Raw genomic sequence first — 24,490 nt, 5'->3', positions numbered from 1 at the left:
CTGGAAGTTAATATTTATCTCTGACAAATATTTGAACCAAACTGACCTGGAAGGACCTTGTGAGTGAGTGAGTGAGTGAGTGAGTGAGTGAGTGAGTGAGTGAGTGAGTGAGTGAGTATATCTGTACGTGTGTTTCTGTGCGTCTGTACATAAGTGTGTGACCTTGTGTGTGTATGGGCATATCTGTATGTGTTTGTGTGTATGCGCATATCCGTATGTGTGAGTGTCTGTGTGTGTGTGTGTGTGTGTGTGTGTTTCTGTGCATCTGTACATAAGTGTCGAGCAGAGAAAGGCGCATTGTAAGGCGCGGGGGGGGGGTGTATCAGTGGTGCATGCCTGTGGTGGAGGAACCGGCTTATGTAACTGTGAGGAGGTTCGATCTAGGTCAGCAACACGGAGAGAGGCACGGCGAGGGGAGAGAAACAAGCGGGAGGTTGCGTAACACCAAGGGTGTGTGTCTGTGTGTGTGTGCATGTGTAGGTGTGTGAGTGTGCATGTCTGTCTTTGTGTCTGTGTATCTTTGTGTGTGTCTTGTGTGTTTGTGTCCGTCTTTGTGTATCTTTGTGTGTTTGTGTCTTTGTGTGTATGTCTGTGTGTCCATGTGTGTGTGTGCCTGTGTGTGTGTGTGCGTGTATTAGTGTCAATGTGTGTTTGGCTGTGTGTGTGTCTGTCTCTGTGTGTGTTGGATATGTGAGTCAGAGAGTAAGCTCATTAGCTGCTGCTCTCATATATAATTAAAAGCCTGCTGCACCTTTGTTTTAAAACCACAACTCCGACTACTTTGTGTTGCAGAATGACTACCAGATGCGTCCTTGTGGTTAACTTTGGTCCTCAGCGTATGAATTATGGGATGGAGAGTGATAACAGGCCTTAGCATGTGGTGGAGGAAGAGAGATATGGACAGAGAGATGGCTGCTCTGTGTAGCTCAGACCAGGAAACACGGACGCACAACATAACTAAACACCAACACACATAACTCAACACAGACACACAACATGACTCAACACTTTGAGTTTCCATCCAGACTGTGTATCATGATCCACATGTCACAGGTATTGATTCGTTATACTCACAAATATTGAACACAAATAAACCAAGGGGAAGTAAAGTAGGGCACTGGGATAGGTCAGTGTGAGAGTGTGCGTCTGTGTGTGTGATGAATCAGCAATGATCTTATGTAACGTCAGCCACTGAATTTCAATGCCATATCCTGTGTGAGCACAGTAGTGTGTGTAAGAGAGAGAGAGAGAGAGAGAGAGAGAGAGAGAGAGAGAGAGAGAGAGAGAGAGAGAGAGAGAGAGAATGACAATAGGGATACACATGGCCTTGGCTCTTCCCTTTCTAACACACTGTATGAGGAACACTTTGAAACGGTATTTCAGTGCTATTCACTGGAGGGTCGGTGCATCAGGTGATAAGGTCATAACAGGGTCCTGGTTTCATAAGCAGGTCTGATCCGTAACCTGTAGCGTAAGAGCGGAGACCTGATCCCCCCCTCAGGGCCGCGTCCAGGTGGGTTTACCTCCAGACCGGAGTTACCTCCTCCTCCTCTCCTCCTTATGGAGCCGCATGGCTCCAAGGTTCACATCAACGGGCTTAACCCCTCAGATTAGCCCCAACCCTGAACCCCATCTGTCACACACACACACACACACACACAGAGCGCACACGCACGGCGCAAACACACACAGGGCGCACACACACACACACACGAAGCAAACACAGTGCACACAAACACACACGTTGCATGCACACACACAGTGCAAATACACACACACACACACACAGTATTCAAGGACAGAGACTGAAACACAAAGTCGTGTTTGTTACTGTCAAAGTTTCTAAAACCTTGGACTCATGTTGATAGTCTTACGCATAGAGATGATATCTTTATACAACTTTATGATTGGAATACCTAATAATGTCAATGAAGTTATCATAATGATGTTAATATAATTGTACAACAATAATAATGAAAACATGTTAGGTGAACGATTACGTCCAATTTTAAACACACACAGAGAAACATAATTCATACTTTAACCCAAGTATTTAAATAAGGGTAGGAAGACGTAACTTCTGATCACATTGGAATCTCAGTTTTATACTTTATGAAATGAAAATATATATCATATATATATTACGATTAAAAATTATGAAAAAAATATCACATCAGGGATCAATGTTACATTCTAGAGTCGTTAGATTTAGGCTCCGAGCCAGGATATATACTGCGTGTTAACAGAATGAATAGTCCAACATGGAGTCTAAAACAACAAGGTGAGGCAAGAGGGCGATGAGGAAATCCAACAGGTGGAGAACACACACACACATTCTTCTTATTTGCATCGGCCAGACATCAGCAGAGCGACCCCATTTTGTGAGGTGCGCTTATGGAAATGAGACGTTGACGGATCACAATGGCATTCCTGGGTAAAGAGGAAAGCAGGACAGGTCGCGACCTCTCCGATGGTGGCCACCATTATACTGGTCCCAGGCTGGCAGAGCTGGGGGGATGGGAAAGGCTCTCATTCAAATTCCATTCCCCAAGTTTACGTCTCCGTGTGCGCATGCGTGTGACACAGGGTCGCCGGGTTCCATGCCGGGTTCGAGAGCGCGTTGCCGTGAACTCTGCCCTGCTTCGCTTTGTGTTCTCTGAGGTCACAGGAAGGGGCGAATGGGAACCGACAGCGGTTCTAGTGAACTCCTGTGGGTTCAAGCGGTCCGCGGACACGTTGATTTATCCACCCCCCCTCAACAGCCTAACCCTAACCCGTCCTGTTTGACGTCTTCATCCTTGCATATTCATCATGTTGCGCGGGTTTGGGATTGTATGCAGGTTCATGGGAGGAATTGGAGGATCCGTGATGTTGCTGTTGATATCTGACCGATTAATAAATGAACCGAATCAATGCTTTCGGCTTATTCGGTAGAACAATGTTGGGTAGGCCTATAGCATGAGGGGCACTACCGGCAGTTTTTGATATAATTGGATTTACCAAAAGATTTGTGAATGTTAGTATTACATCTCAGGCAAATCATCTATTTTTCTTACTAAAATATATTCGAATGTTGATTATAGACGCTATTTTTCTTGTATTCTTTGTTTTTGCAGCTGGCAACGTGTCAGTCATGAACTGCCTTTGCGTCTGCTGCCATCTAGCGAACATTTTCGGGATTTACTTTCGCTACGACGACGTTCACGTATTAAACGTGAAGATTTTTTTTCCATTTTTGATTAATTCTCAATTATACTTGAAGGGATTTTATTATGCATTAAAATAATCTCTTTAAAAACACATTAGGATACAATACAAAAGCAGATGCTTTAATAGTGGAAACTGAATGAATGAGTGACAAAACACATAAATATCACTGGCGTCAAAAACTAATGGATTTTAGTATCCAGCACAGGATATATATAGCTATATAGATACATAGCTATATCGATATGGATTTATAAATATCGATCTATAGATCTAGCTATACATATCAATATATATACACAATCTATTTAGCTAGATATATAGCTAGATCTATAGGTCTAAATATATATATATATATATAGCGGTATCTATTGATCTAGATCTAGCTGCATATCAAGATTCTTGTTGTATATAGCCTACCACGTTCCTTTTTGTTTGTTATGTGATGTGAGCCCTCAGATTCTTAAGGTACATTAACGCAGACCTCTCATTGGCTGATTGAGTCTTAAGGTACATTAACTCCTATCCATCATCGTCGACCACACCAGACCTCCGCTACAACGCAAGCTCATGGTGATCTGTATTCATCTGTCTGAAGTGCAAACTCTACTGATCTGGGGTCTGGCTTCCAAAGACCACAACATCAGTGAAAAAAAAAGTGCGAAGCAGTGAGCCCAGCGCACCACACTGAAACCCCCCCTGCCTCAGCCTAAGTCAGACTCAAAAGAGGGCTGATACTAGGACTGGAACCAACGCTCCACCTCATGCATACCGGTTCAACTCCTCCTTCAACGTAGCATTTATCTGTCAAGTGTCTACAAGCAACGGACGCCATTCTGAACGACGACAGAGAACTTGATTTTTAAAGTGTAGGCGAGATAATTACTTAATACTATCATAACCTACCATTATAAAGTTATAGTGCAAGGTAACCTTAGGGGATAAGACTGAACGCCAGTACTGAAGGTTAGTTTCAATTAAATTAACTAGACAAAGAATATACAATACATAACATGAACAGCATTAACAATACATTAATTCATATAAAAATCTAAGAGAGACATTGAGCCGCCAGACCACAGAACCACCGTCACATCGAACGCTCCTCTGAAGGCAGTGGTTAGGAGGAGGGTCGTCTGTTCTCAATGCAAAGAGAGAGACCAGCCGTCCCCGAGAGAGACCAGCCAGCCCGAGAGAGAGAGACCAGCCAGCCCCAAGAGAGAGTGACCAGCCACCCCCCCAGAGAGACCAGTCAGCCCCCCAGAGAGAGACCAGTCAGCCCCCAAGAGAGAGACCAGTTAGCCCCCAGAGAGAGAGACCAGTCAGCCCCCAGAGAGAGAGACCAGTTAGCCCCCAGAGAGAGACCAGTCAGCCCCCAGAGAGAGACCAGTCAGCCTCCAGAGAGAGACCAGTTAGCCCCCAGAGAGAGAGACCAGTCAGTCCAGAGAGAGACCAGTCAGTCCAGAGAGAGACCAGTCAGTCAGGAGAGAGACCAGTCAGTCCAGAGAGAGACCAGTCAGCCCCCGAGAGAGACCAGACATCTGTCGGCTGCGGCCCTCGGGAACAAGCCAACACGGCGGTAGAGCTTGTTCCCTCTGAACATCCAGAGGGCTGAATAGAGTCGTCTCTGGGGGGGGGGGGCGAGTTCCATCACAGCCCCCTAGAGGGTTCTGTTGGACTGTGACGCCCCAGCCTGGAGTCTCAGTCTCACTCTATTCATATGCACCCTCCGTCACAGGATCTGGTCTCTCCAGTACGCCCAGAACCACCTCTACAACGCTCCATCGAGGTCAGATCCTGCTTCCTTCAGCGCAGCGCTGTAGACGTTAGGTCCATCAGAATTTGACTGTCAAAGCGCCGTCGATACTCCTCCGATGCAAATGGCTTCGGTCGCTCTCCGCCTGCGTCTTCCCCTTCCGACGGTCCTGGGAGGACTTCAACAGGTGTGATCAACAGGTGGGGTAATCAACCAACAGCACGCTGTCCCTCGGAGTGTCATGTACGCCCCCGGCCAGGCGGGGGCGCTGTTCACTTGGGGTGAGCCTCGGCGCTGGAGGAGCTGCACAGCGGGCGGCTGGGGGTCTTCCAGCGCTGCCTGAGCACAAAGTCGTAGTTGGCGGTGGTGCTCATGGCGTAGAAGACGTTGGCCTTCTCCGGGATGAGGAGCTCTGGGGAGGAGGAGAGGGGGGTCATTAGTCTCTAGGATCCAGACTGGATGTCAGAGCTGATGCCTTCACAACGGACACAGCAGAGAGTAGGGCTGCAAGATATATCGTTTTGTATCGGAATCACGCTAGGCGCATGTACGATATTCATACCGCTGGATGTGCGACATAAAATATATATATACATTTTATTATTTTCCTTTATAACAATTGACTCAGATTGAAGAGTTCTTGGATACAGTTTGTTGCTAGGGAGTGACTTTGGAGGCTCTGCATGCATAGCGAACCACCAATCACTGAACATGTTGGATCAGTTTATGATCAGACAACTAAAGCAGTCGAAGACAGCCTCTGCTAGTCGTCGAAAAAAACATTTTTGTCATTTCGTAATACTTAATATGGTGCAGCCCTTGCAGAGAGCTGCTGGATCCATCTGCCTCACAGCAGGCCTCAGGTGGCTAGTGAACCGGTCTCAGGTGGCTAGTGAACCGGTCTGAGGTGGCTGGTGAACCGGTCTCAGGTGGCTAGTAGGGATGGGCAAAATGATTATTTTCCGGGAACTAGTTCTTTCAGTTCAGTTCACTATAACGATTCGTTTATTTGATTCGTTCGTTTTGATTCGTTCGTTACGTCAGATTACGTCATTTGGTGTCTGCCGCCCCCCCCCCCGCGAGACGGCCGTGAGCATAATTTATACCACTTCTAGGCTCTAAACCCCGTGGAAATCGAGAAGATACACTACATAGTATAACCAAACGTCCCACCAATATTTATGCCACTTGCTTACTCTCTATATATTTCATTCATGGTTTTATATTTATAATTTTATTTTACTTTACATTTAATTCTTCATTGTTCAGGCATTACAGAACTTTCATTGTCATAAATAAAAAATACGAACTGCAGTTTAATTTCTTTGTTTGTTCTTAAATTGACGTAGAATGGAGCAAAGAACAGATGGAGGTCAAGTCTATTTTCGAAAAAAATGTAGGGGGATATATGAGTGGCCCCACGTCGAATGGTATGACCCAAGATACGTCTGACAGAAAGCGCGCATATTCAACGGTACCGCCTTGTCATTGGTTTACCCAGGTGCTATTGCAACACCATTGCTACCTCTCATTGGCTGAATCTTTGAGAACGTTGTAGACTCAATCAATATAAGTCGCGGGGAGACGAAGCTCTGTTCCTTTTGTATATTTTATTTACGTGACCATATTTTTGGTTTATGTTTAAAAAAAAAGAATCAAAGAACCAGTTCTTCTTGTTTTGAGGAACCAGTTCTTGTCGTTCACGTTCGGGATTCGTTCGTTGTAATGAATCAGTCGCGACCGACACATCCCTAGTGGCTAGTGAACCGGTCTCAGGTGGCTGGTGAACCGGTCTCAGGTGGCTGGTGAACCGGTCTCAGGTGGCTGGTGAACCGGTCTCAGGTGGCTGGTGAACCGGTCTCAGGTGGCTGGTGAACCGGTCTCAGGTGGCTGGTGAACCGGTCTCAGGTGGCTGGTGAACCGGTCTCAGGTGGCTAGTGAACCGGCCTCAGGTGGCTAGTGAACCGGTCTCAGGTGGCTAGTGAACCGGTCTCAGTCGGCTAGTGAACCGGTCTCAGGCGGTCGGTGAACCGGTCTCAGGCGGTCGGTGAACCGGTCTCAGGCGGTCGGTGAACCGGTCTCAGGCGGTCGGTGAACCGGTCTCAGGCGGTCGGTGAACCGGTCTCAGGCGGTCGGTGAACCAGTCATCGTGGGGGTGTGGTCTCCCTACCTTTGTCGGGGGTCAGCAGCTGGGTGAGGCTGAAGTCCTGGCTGCTGTAGGTCTCCATGTTGTGTTTCTCCAGAGCCCGCTGGATCACGTGGGCTGTGTGGTCCTGGCTGGTCAGCTGAGGGGGGGACATGATGTTAACCTCACTGTCCTGATCGCTAGACTTCACGCGTTGGTTTTAGTCAATGACGAAGAAAGTATAGCGTAGTGTAGCAATCTACTGATGAATAAAAACAGACAGGCTAATAATGATGGTAAAACCAAACACAGCTTTTTTAGAGGAGAGTTTTTTGCTTCACCTCCGGCCAGATTCAGTAAGAGTGCCTTAAGTAAGAGAGTGAGTGGTGAAGAGTGAGACTAGGTTGGTATTTAATCTGAGTTTCATTGAACATTTAAGGCGTCGCCCAAATGTATAGTGCGTATCAGACCCCCTATCTGCGGTGTGTGTGTAGTGTTTAGAGTGTGTATCAGACCCCCTATCTGCGGTGTGTGTGTGTGTGTGTGTGTGTAGTGTCGAGTGTGTATCAGACCCCCTATCTGCGGTGTGTGTGTAGTGTTTAGAGTGTGTATCAGAGCCCCTATCTGCAGTGTGTGTGTGTGTGTGTAGAGTGTGTATCAGACCCCCTAACTATGGTGTGTTGGGGAAATAACGGCCGCCGTCGGTGCCGGGCTCACCAGGATGCTCTTGTAGATGTTCCCGTTGTTGCCGTCCTCCACGCTGACCCGGACGATGCAGGAGTCCGCCCCCTGCTGGTTATAGACGGGCCGGGGGGAGCGGGGGCCCGGGGCCTCAAGGCCCCCAGAGCTCAGGTCGGGGTGGGAGGAGCAGGAGGAGAGGGAGGAGCCCGGGGAGCTGGAGGAGGAGAAGAAGTCCTCGGCCACGTTGTGCAGCGAGCCGGACAGCGTCTGAGAGGAGAGGGGGGGTTAGGGTTAGGGTTAGTGGGGGGGGGCAGAGGAGGACGAGTTGTCAGGGTCTGAGGAGGAGGAGGGGTCGTCATGGAGACGCGTTCACGGCAACGGCAGGCAGAGCGGCGTCTCAATGGGTCACAGGATTTGAACACGCGGACCGCAAGCGCAAACCTTCGCGTGAAGAACGAGGTTCTCTCTGGCCGAGACGACCCCCGCTGTGACTGTGAGGTGAGAGCACCCAGCGACGGGGTGTCTCGGGGTTCATGTCACCATCCGGAGACACACGACTCAGAGGACGGTGCTCAGGTCTCAACGCTCACAGGAATTCATGTCACAGCTTCAAGAGAATTTCACGCAGAGGTTGAATATTGGAACGGACCTAAACCCTAACACGCAATTGCGGTGAATGTGTGTCGATCGCGCGGGTAGTAGTAGAAGTAGGATCCGCGCCCCTCCATCCACGATGCTGAAGAGAGATTTGCATTTATTCTATCTGAATCTATTCAAGCATTTTCTTTACTTTGTATTTAAATGTGCTTCAAAAATACCTTTGCTTTGGTGTGAGCGCACCTTGGGGGGGTAAATAAGTCATGATAATAACTTTTATAGGGCCTTTCACACCAGTCGTTACAAAATGCTCCAAATGAATAATAGAAAGTAGAAGTAACAGCACAGTAGACAGATGGAGTTACGTTAACATTAAGGGGTTCAGCAGACGCTTACATCCAAGGCAACGTACAATAACTGTTTATCAGAAGAGAGACAAACAACAATATACCGGTACAGTAAGGTTGTTCATAGAGCCCAGTGCCAAGCGCTAACTATCACTAGGTTAACCCATCATGAGGGCGGCAGACCTTGAGCTTGAGTCGGAGCACGGCTGGGGGGGGCGCGAGGGGGGGGCTGGAGGGGTCCTCCGTCTCAGAGCTGCTGGACCCCGACGACGACACGCTGATCTGATCCGCCTGCGCCTTCCTGCCAGAGGAGGTCTCACCGGCCCCCCGCAGCCTGGAGAGGAGAGGAGAGGGTGAGTGGGGAGGGTGAGGGTGAGGAGAGGGTGAGGAGAGGGTGAGGGGGTGGGGTGAGGGGGTGAGGGGGTAGGGTGAGGAGAGGGTGAGGAGAGGGGGTGAGGAGAGGAGAGGGTGAGGGGTGAAGTGGTAGGGTGGTGAGAGGGGGGGGGGATTGAATAATAATACAACACTATCATTCAGTGGTTTCCTATGACCCCAGTACGGTCTAACATCTGTGACTCCTTGAACGATGATGATGATGAGGATGAGGATGAGGAGACGAATAAAGAGAAGGATTAGGAGGAGCAGGAGGAGGAGCAGGAGGAGGAGGAGCAGGAGGAGGAGGAGGAGGAGGCGGAGGCGGCTTCCTCTGGGACTCACGAGGTGAACTTCTTGTTGAGCAGGCGGTGGCTCCAGGAGCTGGGGGAGGAGGGGCAGGGGTCCACGGGGGGGTCCACGGGGGGCTCCAGCGACCGGGACAGGTCGTAGCTGCAGGCGGGGGTCACATGGTACAAGGTAAGGTCACATGGTACAAGGTAAGGTCACATGGTACAAGGTTAGGTCACATGGCACAAGGTTAGGTCACATGGCACAAGGTACAAGGTTAGGTCACATGGCACAAGGTTAGGTCACATGGCACAAGGTAAGGTCACATGGTACAAGGTAAGGTCACATGGTACAAGGTAAGGTCACATGGTACAAGGTAAGGTCACATGGTACAAGGTAAGGTCACATGGTAAGGTCACATGGCACAAGGTTAGGTCACTTGGCACAAGGTTAGGTCATGTGGTAGAAATGGTAAATGGACTGTATTTATAAGCTGTACAATATTCCCCAACATTCACTCATTCACCCCGACGGCGGAGTCAGCCCCGCAGGGCGACAGCCAGCTGGTAGGGAGCATTCAGGATGAGGCGTCTCGCTCAGGGACACCTCGACACTCAGCTAGGAGGAGCCGGGCATCGAACTAGCAACCTTCCGGTTACCAGCCGACCCGCTCTACCTCCTGAGCCACATTCCGCCCCACAGGGTTAGACCACAGCTGTCCACACGTCGTCATGGAGACACAGATGAGCAGGTCGGCACGGGGGACCCACCTCTCCTGGTCGGTGAGCAGCGCGTGTTCCTGTAGCCAGGCGTCGATCGGGCCGTGGACTGGGAAGCTGTAGTGGGAGCAGGACGCCTGCAGCTGGTGGATCTGGGAGATGATGTCAAACTCCTGAAACAGAGAAAGGTCATGAATGCAACCAAACGTATACAGGAGGGGGGATGGTTCGTGTTGATGATGGCTCCTGTTCTACATCAGGTTCACTATAATAACGGGCGTCAATAACTGATGACACCACTGGGAGGCGCTACTCACCCGTCTGCGCTTCTCAAAGTTGATGAGGTCGTCCTTTGGGAAACAAGAGGAACAAAAAGGTATGGAAGTTTGTATCGAACCTTAACACTACTTTAAAGTTAAGAGATTATTATTATAGGAGAAACATTTAAAAAAAAAAAAAAAGGTACAATATGAACAGAAACAGAAAGACGGAGAGAGAAAGAGACTGAGACAGAAAGAGAGAGAGAGAGAGACAGAGTTCAAGTACATTTGTCAGAACACACACGTTGCAATGTTGATGCTAAACAGAGCGCAGGGTGTGTGCTGACTGACCTGCACGTTGTCGGTCAGCGCTGTGTCCAACATGGTGAGGACCGTCAGGAAGGTACCCAGGTAGGGGACACTGCCCTGAAACACACAAACACACACTTTATTTAAAACCTATGCTTGACCCCTCCCCCCCTCTCTCTCTCCCTCTCTCCCTCTCTCCCTCTCTCCCTCTCTCCCTCTCTCCCTCTCTCCCTCTCTCTCTCTCTCTCTCTCTCTCTCTCTCTCTCTAAGATGTTGGGGATTTTACAAAACAAAGTCATGTGATGGTAGCGTTCTAAAATAGGCACATTCAAGCAGATGATCGATGGGCGTGTTGGGATCTAAAAGCACGAGGGACTGGCCCACTGCCTGGTTCCCTTAGTGAGCGAGACGGGCTGACTCAGCTGGGGGGGGAAATGGACGTCAGCTCTGAGCTGGAGCGAAGAGGCAAATGGAAACGACATTCTGGGTGAGTTCCCTCGGAATGGGGAAGTGGGGCGTCCTGTTGAGAGCGACAGGAACTCGAGGTGGAAGTTGAACCTACCGTTTGTTTGGATGAAGTTTGGCCGAGTTTGGGCAGCGTGCTGGCGTGGTCCTCGTCGTGATGTCCTTCCTTCAAAACACACAAATACAAACGCTGTTACCATTCATAGCAAGCTGACCCAGGTAGTAACTGTTCTAGAACCATGGCCGCCTCTGTTAGATGCCACCAAATTCTACACACTCAACCTTTAACTTCTGATTCCTACCTGGGGTCCAGTAACGACTCAACACCTGGTGCACTAATCTCAAGCCTTCCTATGATTGGTTGTTTAAACAACGTGACACTCTTACGTTACATGCCTTTTTCCAAGGATTAATGATTCATCACATAATGTTTTCGCTGTTGCAATACGCCAATCGAGTCATTCAAAGCCGTTCATGCAGGACTAATGAACACAAACGGATCTAGCATTACATCTCTGTAACAAAAGGCACCAGGGACATGTTCTGCCCCAGGTATTTTTCCTTCTGTTGAGTACATACGTGCTCCTCTAATGTACACAGACAGGCAGCTGTGGGCAAAGCAAACCCCAACGCAACCGGAGAGGATGTTCTGTCGAGCAGAACGGACCACCGCCTCTGGACCATGTCCACGCCGACGCACCAAGATGATTCATCGATACATACAATAGATCGCAATAATTATAGGTTTATGAACGCAGTTGACCACTATGGATCATGTATGGTATCCATGGTGACAAAGATACCCCAGTGAGATGGTTTAGACTGATTCATTCGGAGGCTAAAAGCCCGGAAAATCAACCTTGGTGCAGTCAGTTATCGTCCCCTCCCACAGAGCGGATATTGCAACGTGTGTGTGCAGATACTCAGGTTCACTTCAACCATGTGTGATTATTTTATTGACGTGGGAAAGGAACCCAATGAACAATAGCGTTCAATGTGAAGTAACCTTTACCTGTGAGTTATGACCTAGTTTTACATTCACATTTTGTATAAATAACTAGATTGAATTCACATTCATTCATTCATTCATTTCATCCTGCAACCACCTCATGTTTACACTCTGGACCTTCTGAATCTGAAGCTGGTGTCTGGAGGGTTTTCTGGGGGGTTTTCCCGGCTGTGGTCGGTGTCTTACCTCGGTGAGGATCTCTCGTCCCGTCACCATGCAGTTGTCGTCAGGGAAGGTCGTGCACAGGAGCTCGAAGCTCGCCATGCTCTCCCTGAAAGCAGAATGGGATTTGTTTCATCATTTTGTTTTTAACACCAAATCAACCAACACAGCATTATCGTTACAGAATTGGGTGATTTATAAAAACAATAATAAATTATACATTATTAAATAACTATAAATAAACTTTGATTTGATTTAGAGCGCATATCGTGCAAAATTGCAAAACTAGGTGCTTAATACAATGAAAAACCAAAACAATAAGAAATGCTCTAAGGTTTCTTTTAAAGGTGTTCAAAGATGATGTGATAAGAAATGAAGTCGGAAAAGAGGGTGTGTGTGTGTGTGTGTGTGTGTGTGTGTGTGTGTGTGTGTGTGTGTGTGTGTGTGTGTGTGTGTGTGTGTGTGTGTGTGTGTGTGTGTGTGTGACCTGCTGACGGCCCCCCAGGTCTTCTTCAGCCGGTAGACGGCGTTGGACTGCAGCGCCGAGAGGATCGCCCTCAGGGACGAGAAGTTCCTGAGCTGACGGCACTCCTGCAGAGAGAGGGGTCAGGGGTCAGGACCCACAGGGGGCGAGAGGTCAGGGGTCACGACCCCCCCAAACCGCTAGAGGTCAGAGGTCATGACCCGCACAGCTAGTGGTCAGGATGGAGTCTCAGAGATCCATCAGCAGCAATAGTTTAAGTTTTTGACACACACACACACACACACACACACACACACACACACACACACACACACACACACACACACACACACACACACACACACACACACACACACACACACACACACACACACACACACACACACACACTCCTTGAGTGTAGGCGGGGGAAGGAGGAGGTATGGAAATGTAACTCATGGACGGGAAATGTGCTCCCACCATCCCCTCCTTCAGCCGGTGGGAAGCCAACGACATTTACATGTTTGCAAATCGGTGCCTGATTTAGTCTCCCAACTGTGAGGCATTTGTGGGTTTAAAGCGACCACTGAAAATACAACTCAGGGTACAAAAGTCAAACTCAAGACTCACTTGTTCAGAGTTCGCCTAGACTCTGCAGAGCCCCTCCCCTTAACCCCCCCACCCCACCCCTCTTACACTTATTGTATGTTATACGTCCTGGCACTTAATGTACACACTTATTGTCTGTTGCATCTTTGCACTTGAAAAAATGCTACTTAGCATCATGTAGCATCTTATCCTAGCTATCTCTGTTTTATACGAGGAATGGGTGAAACGTGACACTGACCTGTGCGATGGCGATCCAGCGCTCGATGACCAGCGCCCGGGCGCCCACGCTGCTGTGCGAGAGACGGGGGGAGCCGGGGGAGGAGGGGGGAGGGACGGGTGAGGAGGGGGGAGGGACGGGGGAGGAGGACGAGGGCGCGGGGGAGGCGGGGCCGGCGGCGCCGTGCGGGCAGAGCAGCGAGGTGATGACCCGGTTGGTGACGGCGTTGAACTGGGCGATGGTGGCGCGCACGCTGGGCGCCAGGCCGCGGTTCTCCTTCTTGTCCCGCTGCGACCAGACGCAGCCCAGGCAGTGGAACGGCACGACGCGGACGAAGAGCGCCTGGACGGGAGGAGGAGGACGGCGCAGGGTTAGGGTGAGGAGACACAGAGAGGAACCCCAACGCTCAGCCCCACCCTTTACATTCAGACGAAGCCTTTATCCAAAGCAACTTACCATAAGTCCATTTGTCAGAAGAAAGCGAAACAACAATATATCTGTCAGTACAGTAAGGATGATCATAGAACCAAGTGCCAAGCACTAACCATCACTAGGTTAACCCATTCCCCGTATACAACAGAGACAGCTAGGATAAGATGCGACACAACGCAAGGTGCTATTTTTAAGTGCCAGGACGTACAACGTACAATAAGTGCGTAGGGGGGTGTGAACACAACAAGTGAGCCTTGATTCTTATTCAGTAGCTGATGAGTGACACCTACAGCGTCCAATCGGGTGAGCTGCTCCGCCACTTCCTTCTGGGAAAACTCCATGAAGCCGCGCCCCTCTTCCAGGTGGGCGGGTCTGTCCGGGCCCCCCCCAGGGCCGAGGGCCTCCGGTTTCTCCGCCTCCTTGTCTACGTCTGAGACGGCAGGTTGAACGAGGTGAGCAGAGACAAAAGAAACGTCACAAAAAGGAGAAGAGGCGAATAATCCTATAATACCTCCTGGCAGGCAGCGGTGACTCACTGAGGCCGTGTTTACCAGAATGGTTACCGCCACATTACTAAGATTCATGATTCAATTACCAACGGCGATAAGACGGCGAGTCTTAGTAATTTCCCTTTCGAATGACGTCTTCCTCATACCTCTACGTGTTGTGCGTGTTTCCTTCGTGTTTTCTGTCTAGATATGCGTAGTGTTTGTTGTTCATGCTGCTGCCGGCCTCAGGCCTCGTCTCTCTCGGTTCAATGAAGGTTTAACACAAGAAGGGTGCCATTGTGGCTCAGGAGGTGGAGTGGGTCGGCTGGTAACCTGAAGGTTGCCGGTTCGATCCCCGGCTCCTCCTAGCGGAGCGTCGAGGTGTCCCTGAGCGAGACGCCTCACCCCGACTGCTCCTGACGAGCTGGCTGTCGCCCTGCGTGGTCGACTCCGCCGTCAGTGTGTGAATGCGTGTATGAAGGGGTGAATGTGAGGCGATATTGTAAAGCGCGTTGAGCGGCCACCGGTTAGAAAAGCGCTGAATAAATGCAGTTCCGTTTAGGAAGCAGACACAGCTCAGCACAGCCCCGGTCGAGCAGTCAGGGTGAGGCGTCAGGGACACCTCGACACTCGGCTTAGGTGGAGCCGGGGATCGAACCGGCGACCTTCCGTTCTCTCACTCACTCTGCTCCTGGAAGCGCCGCAGCAGCGACTCGGTGGACTGCGCCAGGCGCCGGAAGCGGAGGCGGTGTCTCAGCTGGATGCTGAGCTGCCGCAGGGCCGGGTGCAGGGGGGGCTCGCACAGGTCCTCCCGGAACTCGTCCAGCCAGAGGCGGACCACCGGGCCCAGCGTGCTGCGGAGCAACGGGGGACTCGGTTACAAACACAGGGGGCTACCGTACAGGGTTTACCACGGACAAACACAGGGGCTACCGTGCAGGGTTTACCACGGACAAACACAGGGGGCTACCGTACAGGGTTTACCATGGACAAACACAGGGGCTACCGTACAGGGTTTACCAGAGACAAAACACAGGGGCTACCGTACAGGGTTTACCACAGACAAACGCAGGGGTTACCGTACAGGGTTTACCACAGATAAACACAGGGGCTACTGCCGAGAGAAAAAGCTTTGGTCGAGGACCGAGGTGCAGTTGGAAGAAGGCTGGAGGATACTTTGACCATTTAAAAGTTAAGGAAGCGTAAGGGAATAATTTGTCCTAATTGTAACTAAATTGCTTCAATCTCTTGTATACGTCTGGCACATCCTGTAGCAGACAGTCAGTGAGTGATGGAGGAACTACAGCATATAGAACCGTTAACCGCGTCCAGAACTCACCTCCTGGGGCAGGTGTCGCCCTCGGGGAAGGCTCTGGAGTCATCCCTGGGGAGGGCAGCAAAAAAACAAATATCAACACCCTAGAATATGAGCCAAGGAACACACCCATAGCAGCAGGCCTGATGGCCTCGCAGTGAAGGACAGCGTCCTGTGAGAGGAGAGACCCAGCCTCAACTCCCCCCCCTGCCCCAGAGTCGCACCCCGCAGATGTGTCCTTCAGCTGGGGAGGAGAGCTCGGTCAAGGACTAGGGCTGTACCCGCGCCCGCACGCACGCACGCACGTAAATTAGATCATTGCTATATGCAAATTGTATGACTGAATTATTTGGTTTTGATAACTTGGAAAGTTAACAATTACTAGACTTCTGATGAAAACAAATGTTCATTGAACCAAGTGCCCACAGCAATAACAATCGCTAGGTTAACCCATTCCCTGTATTCAACAAAAGATAGCTAGGGTAAGATGCTACACAATGCTAAGTACCGTTATTAAATGCAAGGACGTACAACACACATGTTATGTTATGCAATATTTTTCTGTATCTTGTGTTTCCTGCAGCAGAGTGCATCCTGTGAGCAAGGACGAAGGAAGTCTGCTCCACTGTCCATCAGAGCAGGAAGAGAAGCCATCTCCCGCAGCCCAGATATGAGGGCGTGTGTTTGACAACATGTTGGAGCGGACAACCGTTTGTCTCATAATGTATCGCGTTGGTACGACGCCTTGGAGAACACAAACAGGACAGAAAAGGTCAAACTACAGACCACTTTGGGATGGCACGTGGATCAGGAGGTAGAGCGGGTTGGCTGATAATCGGAAGGTTGCTAGTTCAATCCCTGGAGTATCGAGGTGTGCCTGAGCGAGACGCCTCACCCTGACTGCTCCTGACGAGCTGGCTGTCGCCCTGCGTGGCTGACTCCGCCGTCGGTGTGTGAATGTGTGCAGGAAAGGGTGAATGTAAACGCAGTCCATTTACCATTTAACTTGTATTGGTTAAGCCATAATAAGGATTAAGTAGGTACGGTAGCATGGGTTAAGTTAAAGCAACAAAGCATCCTTTCATTTATGTTAAGATTTCAAGTGCCCATTTAAGAAATGCATGCAAGCAATGTTTAATCTAGACTACCACTTCAAAGTGACATTCCAGAGGTCAACGGTTTAAGATAAGCACGACTCATTAGATAAGCACAAAGCATCTCACTCAAACCTGGAGCCGATTAGATAAGAATAGCGTACTGAATTTCGGATGCGGGCTTAACAAAGTCGATTCTTCACACATTGCATTTCACAAACATTTCAAAAGCTCTTGTGAGACAAAACTTTGACGTTGCAGGCAATGCTGGCTTATTAAATCAGGCAAAAGGAAATAAGTATGTGTGCGTGGGTGCTTGTGCGTGCGTATGTGTATGTGTACATATATACAAACACACACACACACACACACAAAACAAATAACACAATTGTCAACAGTAGGCCTGCACGATAAGTCGATAATCAGAGGGTTATGAGGGTTAGGGGGGGGTCCTCACCTCTTGAGGAGCAGCTCTATGAGGGTTAGGGTCTGGGGGGGGGGGGGGTCCTCACCTCTTGAAGAGCAGCTATATGAGGGTTGGGGGGGGGGTCCTCACCTCTTGAAGAGCAGCTCTATGAGGGTTAGGGGGGGGGGTCCTCACCTCTTGAAGAGCAGCTCTATGAGGGTTAGGGGGGGGGGGGTCCTCACCTCTTGAAGAGCAGCTCTATGAGGGTTAGGGGGGGGGGGGGGGTCCTCACCTCTTGAAGAGCAGCTCTATGAGGCCGCTGGCCGAGGTGAAGGCCCGGTACGTGGCCAGGAACACGCGGGGGAAGTCGGCCTCGCGGTGCTCCGGGTCAAGCAGGTGGTCCACCAGCCGCTCCAGGGACGCCGCCTTCAGCCGCCGCACCTTCACCGTGTGGTACTGGATGAACCCCGACCCGGGTGGGGTCACGGGGGTCCCGGGGGTCCCGGGGGTCTGGGGGCCCTCCGGGGGGTCCGGCTCCACCGGCTCCCGTCGCAGAGTGACGCCGAACACCGCCCCGTCCTCCACCTCCTCCCCCCACTCCTGCACCGGGTCCTGGGGGGGCGGGGGGGTCAGAACCAGGGTGAGACAGATCAGGAGTGAGACGCCCGGGAGTGAGACAACAGGGAGTGAGACGCCCAGATGTGATTCCCCAGGGAGGGGGTCACCTCTACATGCTCTGACCCTCCCCTGTAGGGGGTCACCTCTACATGCTCTGACCCTGGAGGGGGTCCCCTCTACCTGCTCTGACCCTGGAGGGGGTCCCCTCTACCTGCTCGGACCCTCCCCTGTAGGGGGTCACCTCTACATGCTCTGACCCTCCCCTGGCGTTGGGCTTCTATTGAGGGGAGACATCAGCAAACAGTTGCATGAAGAGTATTCACACCCTTTTAATGTTCATGTTCACACTGCCAAATAGAACGCACACATTATCTATGTTCATTTTATTTCTCAGCTGAAAAATTATCTTAAGAGTATCCACTTGAAAAAGTTTGAGAAGCACCGCACTACTGAGACAACGTGACATATCCCTGCGATAGTGACGACAGAGCGCGTGACATATGGGGTGAGAAATATCGTCCAGTTATCGTGTTATATTGTACAGTAAATATTTTGGTGCAATTCTGCATCTCAGCATGAACCTCGTTTCAGGAGGGAGTTGGCTTAGCACTAAATGAAAATACTTCAGACGAAGGGACGTCTTCTCAAGGAGAGACGGTTGAAGTCCAGACTTGTGCGTCAAGGGAGTTTTTAGATCTAACCTGAGAGGCATGTCATCGCGATGTAGGGAGACGAGACGAGATAATGATTAACCTGCATGATGACAGGTTGTGCAGCCGTCATTTAAAGCGTGTTGTGATGTGTGTTGGTACCGAGTGTGTTGAGGATGAGTGATGTGTGTTGTGATTAGTGTGTTGGTGATGAGTCAGACCATTATACAAAACACAGCAGGATCGCATTAAGCAGCCGGTAAACAAGTTTGCATAGTTTGTACACGAAAAACAAATCAGTTTGATTTACAAACTAAACGTGACCACAACATGAACGATCCCAAAAGGAACGAGTGTTAATGGCTTATCATCATAAGTATCATAAACATTATCATTAACGATTAGGCGCCAAGCAAAGACGCGCAGTTTACCTCCATGATCAAACTTTTCAAAGCGCGTTTCCATTAGTTCTTAAGATCAGTTGTTGACAATTATTGACTTCATTTCGTCAAAAAGATAATACATTATTCACAAGCAAATATTAATTCGACCATTTCCTGTTAATAACAAACAAACTCACCATTGACAAGTGCCATTTCCCCATGGCTGAGCGCGGAGAGGCGCACGGATCCTTCTACAAGATCAGGAAGACGCGTCTCCATGAAAACAGACCGGCTCGGACCTCAGAATAATCCATTTAAGAAACAAGGTGCTCGTTCACCAGGTGGACTAGAAAGGCTCCAGGTGGACTACAAGTGGACTAGGGGAGTTCAGGTCCTGAGCGCCGTTCCTCTCGCGTGACTTCATCCATTTTCATTAAAACAAACTCACATACACACATAAACAGCGAGGCTGACAAAGTCCTGACCGGTTGCCGGCCAGACATAAGGAAACTGACCGACAGGATGACAAGTTTGGATCGCGGCCGAGGAAAAGAAAATCCCCGATTGATGCTCGGGGTTCTGAAGCGGACGAATCACGCCCCTAGTGGGCGGTGCTTCAAACTTCAGCTCTCACGTCCCTCCGCTGCAGGGTGAGAGAGGCCAGTGATCTGGACGTCCCAGGCGAACCGCCGGGGTGGAATAATGACGTGTATTTATTGACTCACTTCAAGAATCAAGTGCCGCAGTAAGAAAGATCCCATGGTTGGCCTTCTACCAATCAGGACAAGCCGATTAGTAAATCCTGGCTCCGTGCATGCAACACATGCTCTGCGCAGGCTGTGATTCACATGGAGGACCTGACGCCTCCAGACTGAGATTACTCTGCAGGTCACCCATGAGGGTGTGGGAAAAAAGTAAATACCGGAAAACAGGTTGGATGGCTTCCTCATGCATCCCTTCAGCGTGCACAATGCGAGGCAGCATCAATAGTAACATTAGTACTTTGATTGTTTGCATCTTATCCTGTGTTTTCCACTACTGCTGTGCTGTTGCAACAAATTAATAAAGGATTTATAAAGTTGTTATCTATCTATCTTATCTATCTATGTATCAATACATCAGGCCTACTAGATGCTACCGTTTGGTTCGAAAAAAAACAAAAAACATTTTGTTTGTCTGGTCCCAACATCAGGCCAGCACCCCATCATCGATTCGAAATGTTTTGTCTGTCTGTCTTTCTGTCAATGATGGCACGCATTGCACTCCTGATCATCCCTGAAGGAGGGACCCCCCACTCTGAAGGAGGGATCCCCCCACTCTGAAGGAGGGGACCCCCCACTCTGAAGGAGGGATCCCCCCACTCTGAAGGAGGGATCCCCCCACTCTGCCTTCCTTCCTTGCTAATTAAGGGAGTTTTCTCTTGCCCACTGGGGGGCTAGGGTAAGGGGGGGGGGGCATAAACATCCAGACCGTGAAGCACTTTGAGACAGTACCTGGGATTAAGGGCTATACTAATACAATTGACCTGAACATCCAACCCAGTGTGTTAAAGCTTTGATTCGCTGATAGTCGGAACAGGCCTGGTGCTTTCTAATCTGGGCCACTGCTTGTAATTAGGCAGAGATTCTTTGCAAAGAGAAAATGAGACACTTGTCTGTCTGCTAATGAGAGGTCCTGGGTAACAAGTCTCATCCCTGTGACAGTATCTCCATGGAAACTAAACGATAATGACAGCCAGGCGATCGGCCTTCATTAAACTGATTACACACATGGCTGGGTGCTGATGCGGGGGATTACCGTGGAAACTATTGGCGAGCGATCACCAAACTTCCCACATTTTCCTCCCCGAGTTTTAAACCAAGCTTCATTTGGATCAAAGCAGCCTGTTTGTTATTGCCCAAAGGCTCTATTTAAAAAGTATAATCAGTGGAATAAAAGCATCTAACTTCTGATAAAAGTTACAGAATTCAACATCATACATATATTTAGATTGTGAAAATAGCTATATTAGTTCAAAAGTATAATCAAAATATCTACAAATAAATAAATCATTATCAGACAGAATTTGAATATAATGGGTCAGTGAGAATAACTGGTAGAGCCACTGTCAGTTCATGTTTCTGTAACTAGCTTCAGCAAATGACTCAAGACTCACTTGTTCAGACTCCCCCCCCCCCCCCCCTGCACTTATTGTATGTTGTACGTACTGGCAATTAAAAATACTACATAGCATCATGTAGCATCTTATCCTAGCTATCTCTGTTGTATACGGGGAATGGGTTAACCTAGTGATTATTCATTCTTGGCACTAACCCGACAGCGATATATTGTTGTTTCTCTTCCGACAAATGCACTTATTGTAAGTCCCTTTGGATAAAAGTGTCTGCTAAAAACCTCCAAATAAATGTAAATGTCTTTCACCTCAACTTAACCAGGTAAGTCAAGACTATTCAACTGTTATATACGACGGCAGGAGGCTGACAGGAGGAGAAAGCATGCCAGTGGAGTCTGATGACGATCACCACCCTATCATCATGACGGTTAGCTTTACGGTGAGATGAGGGGGTTTATGACGCTGTTGACCGAGCAGTGAATGATTCACCAGGTCATCCAGGTATGACTTCCCCAAAGCGTGATACTCCCCTGTTCAAAGACAATATACTGGGGTGGGATGTGCCTGCCACTCCACAAATCATATCAAATCCAAAAAGTATGACGATATGATCCGAGTGATATCAGGTGACCCGGTGACTCGTGGTCCGTTTATGACAGGCGGTGACGTCAACACACGGACATCCTTCAAAAGAACGATACCACAAACCCACCCTCAGACCTGCCACCCAGGTGACACCCCGAAGCCCTTCCTCTTGGTCCAGCAGAGGTTAAAGGTGAAATATTACATCACCAGGTGTTTATTTATTATTATTAACATTTATTTACCCAGGCAAGCAAATTAAGAACAAAATTCTTATTTTCAAGTGCAGCCTGAAAAGAGCTACAGGTGTGAGTGTGATTAGCCGTTAAATCTGCCTCTTCTGACATCACAAGAGGGCGCGTCCATCTAGATGTGTGCTCCAACTAGATCTAGGTGGACACGCCCACTTGTGATGTCAGAAGAGGGCGATTTTCAAAACGGCTTGTAACGGCTGATCCCACTCCCACCTGGTGGTATAATAGGTCACCTTTAAGCTCCTCTGGATCCAATCTGGAGGAGCAGTGGCTCACGTTCAAAAGGTGGATCCAACATGGAGGCGCGGCTCAGAGCTCCTCTGGATCCATAATGGAGGAGCATGTTCAATATAGAGGAGATGAGGAGCGGTGGACTCGCTGTGGCTCCAACATGGAGGAGCATAAGGAGCACTGGCTCATGGTGGATCCAACATGGAGGATCCAACATGGAGGAGCATAAGGAGCACTGGCTCACGGTGGCTCCAACATGGCGGAGCATGAGGAGCGGTTCAGGACCCACCTGTGCGTGTGCGTCGCAGTCGAGGCTCTGGAAGCTCTTCAGCCAGACGCCGGGCTGGGGGTCCAGACGGGCGTCCCCCTGGTGGGCCGCGGTCAGGCAGAGCAGCCGGCGCACCCGCGCCCTCAGCCCCCAGGGGCCCCGACGGCCCTCGGGGTCGCAGAGGGCCTGGTAGGGCCGCATGTCCCCCGCCGGGGGTCCAGGGGCCGGTCGGAGGGGGCTAAACCGTCTCCATGGTCACCGCTCCAGTCTGGCAGAGGAAGAGGAGGGTGAAGATGATGAGCAATGCCGTTCAAATTATTAATAAATGTTTTAATTATTAATTGTTTACGTTTAAACTTTGCTGTAAGTTCAAGTTAAAAGTATTAATAACTTCATAAAACTACTCATAATTTAACTGCCATTAAATTAATGGTTTTAACTTTTAATTTAATTTACAACTAAATTGAACTTAATTCAATGAAAGGCGAACATGATATTGCGACTTGTGACTTGATTTGCCAGGCAGAGACAAACAGCGTCCTGTTTCTCTAGAGGTTTCTGGTAAATGACCTAATTTGGACGTGAACTAGATTCTGCGTGAAGGGGCTGGTTGTGTTCTCCAGTTAGCACGCACCACCCCACATTGCAGCAGCTGTTATCCACATGGTGACAAACATTTCTACAATGTTAAGTCTGCGTTCAGTATCACCATCATTGGGACTAGGGTTCGACAGCGTCAGTCAGTGGGAGAAATGCAACAGAACCGGTTAATTCAGAAGAGGAAATCCTTTTCTTTAACTTGCTACTCAAGCAAAACACATCACAGTGGACTGTATTGTATAATATATTGTATAAAAGGTCCTAATGTAACCACAAAAATCATGAGGTATTTTTCACAGGCCCACTACTAGCTGATAATAAAGCAGTCTTCAACCAATTAGTATTTTCCAAACTTCAATTAAGCCTCCCTATAACCTAGCTGACACCATAAGAGCAGATATTACTCTGATAACAATAATTTAAACTAAAGCAAACAAAAACACAATATCATTCAGTTAGGCCTGGCTATATTTCACCTTATTTCTTTGGTTGCACCTTGTAAGTCCTGTTGAACGCCATTAAGCGACAGACCGGTTTCTCAAGGGGATAGTCCTGACAGTCGGACCGGCGGCCAGACACTGACACGTCTCCCGCTGAGCAGCCCTATTGTTTTGTGTGGTGGATGGGGATTCGTGCGTTTGTGTTGGAATGTCCTCCTCCCATTTCGGCTCTCTGCCCCATTTGATTATCATTATGTCAGGTCGCATCATTACACTTCAGTGCTCTCTTTATCTCAATAAACCAACAGGACATTTGTTTTCTTTCTCTACCGGGACTTCAAAGTATAAACAGGATTCCTGAGTAATCTTCCGCCGTCAATGGCCTTGTTTGTTTCTTCGTGGTGTTTGATATTTGTACATAATAATCAGAGATGGGCTTGATGATGACTTCAGTAAATGGGAGATGTGTTGGTTTGATGCGAACAGCTCGTACCTTCACTGCGATGAGAATTGTCCTTTTCTGGGTACAATCAAGCTGCCGTCTCTAAATTAATCTTTAATGTTTTACTTTACATTCTGGCGCCGAGGCAGAGAACATTATAATAAGGATAAACTATGATGATAAATCCAGTCTGGTTTACTGGGACAGAGCGAGAGATTCAAACTGCGTACAGGTGCACGTAGTGACTCTGATTGGTCAATCACTCAACGTGACGTAGGTACCGGACAATTAAATACACACCCAATCTAAAGCCTCGAATAGAAACGTACATTTATTTTTATTTTATTTACATTGAAAATAATACTCCAACTCAATTCAAAACGTTTCATAGCAAATTATTGTTTTTTATTTTTTATTTTGTTTCTTAAAATACTGACGTAAAGTTGGTGATCAGAAAAATCTTACCGGTTCGTCATCAGGTGAAACGTTACCCCGGACAACTCCACTTAATTGTGTTATTGCTGTTTGGATGTTGTGTCAGACATTACTGACGTCAGTAACAAACACCGTCTATTATGCCTTCCT

General features: G+C 49.0%; 1 protein-coding gene across 2 annotated transcripts; it reads right to left on the bottom strand.

Annotated features, from left to right (window-relative positions):
* Window positions 1–3,253: 3,253 nt before the first annotated feature.
* rgl3a (ral guanine nucleotide dissociation stimulator-like 3a) lies at window positions 3,254–23,622 on the bottom strand. Of its 2 annotated transcripts, XM_030350578.1 has the most exons (18): window positions 23,500–23,622; window positions 22,445–22,691; window positions 17,617–17,936; window positions 15,849–15,893; window positions 15,194–15,363; window positions 14,312–14,451; window positions 13,611–13,931; window positions 12,788–12,891; window positions 12,325–12,409; window positions 11,227–11,295; window positions 10,707–10,781; window positions 10,413–10,445; window positions 10,147–10,268; window positions 9,431–9,538; window positions 8,897–9,047; window positions 7,806–8,036; window positions 7,134–7,248; window positions 3,254–5,375 (listed from the first exon to the last, which is right to left on the bottom strand). In XM_030350578.1, exons 2-18 carry the CDS (start codon window positions 22,622–22,624, stop codon window positions 5,236–5,238), a joined length of 2,409 nt encoding a protein of 802 aa, XP_030206438.1. In that variant the 5' UTR covers window positions 22,625–22,691; window positions 23,500–23,622; the 3' UTR covers window positions 3,254–5,235. The 2 variants fall into 2 exon arrangements, with proteins under 2 accessions (XP_030206438.1, XP_030206439.1); XM_030350579.1 differs by lacking the exons at window positions 22,445–22,691; window positions 23,500–23,622 and adding an exon at window positions 19,173–19,785.
* Window positions 23,623–24,490: the final 868 nt, after the last annotated feature.

Source organism: Gadus morhua, chromosome 3 (genome assembly GCF_902167405.1).
Source record: "Gadus morhua chromosome 3, gadMor3.0, whole genome shotgun sequence".
Taxonomy (NCBI): Eukaryota; Metazoa; Chordata; class Actinopteri; order Gadiformes; family Gadidae; genus Gadus; species Gadus morhua.
The sequence above is the reverse complement of the archived record's forward strand: the minus strand, read 5'-3'. Positions and strand labels throughout refer to the sequence as shown.

Bases quoted from the DNA above. Each gene is read 5' to 3' on its own strand.
- rgl3a (XM_030350578.1), bottom strand. From the start codon at position 22,624: ATGCGGCCCTACCAGGCCCTCTGCGACCCCGAGGGCCGTCGGGGCCCC. The intron at 11,296-12,324 runs GTAAGACACCGA...TGTGTTTTGAAG, and splicing joins GACGAGAGATCCTCACCGAG to GAAGGACATCACGACGAGGA. The intron at 9,048-9,430 runs GTGAGTCCCAGA...TCTCCTCTCCAG, and splicing joins CTCAACAAGAAGTTCACCTC to GCTGCGGGGGGCCGGTGAGA.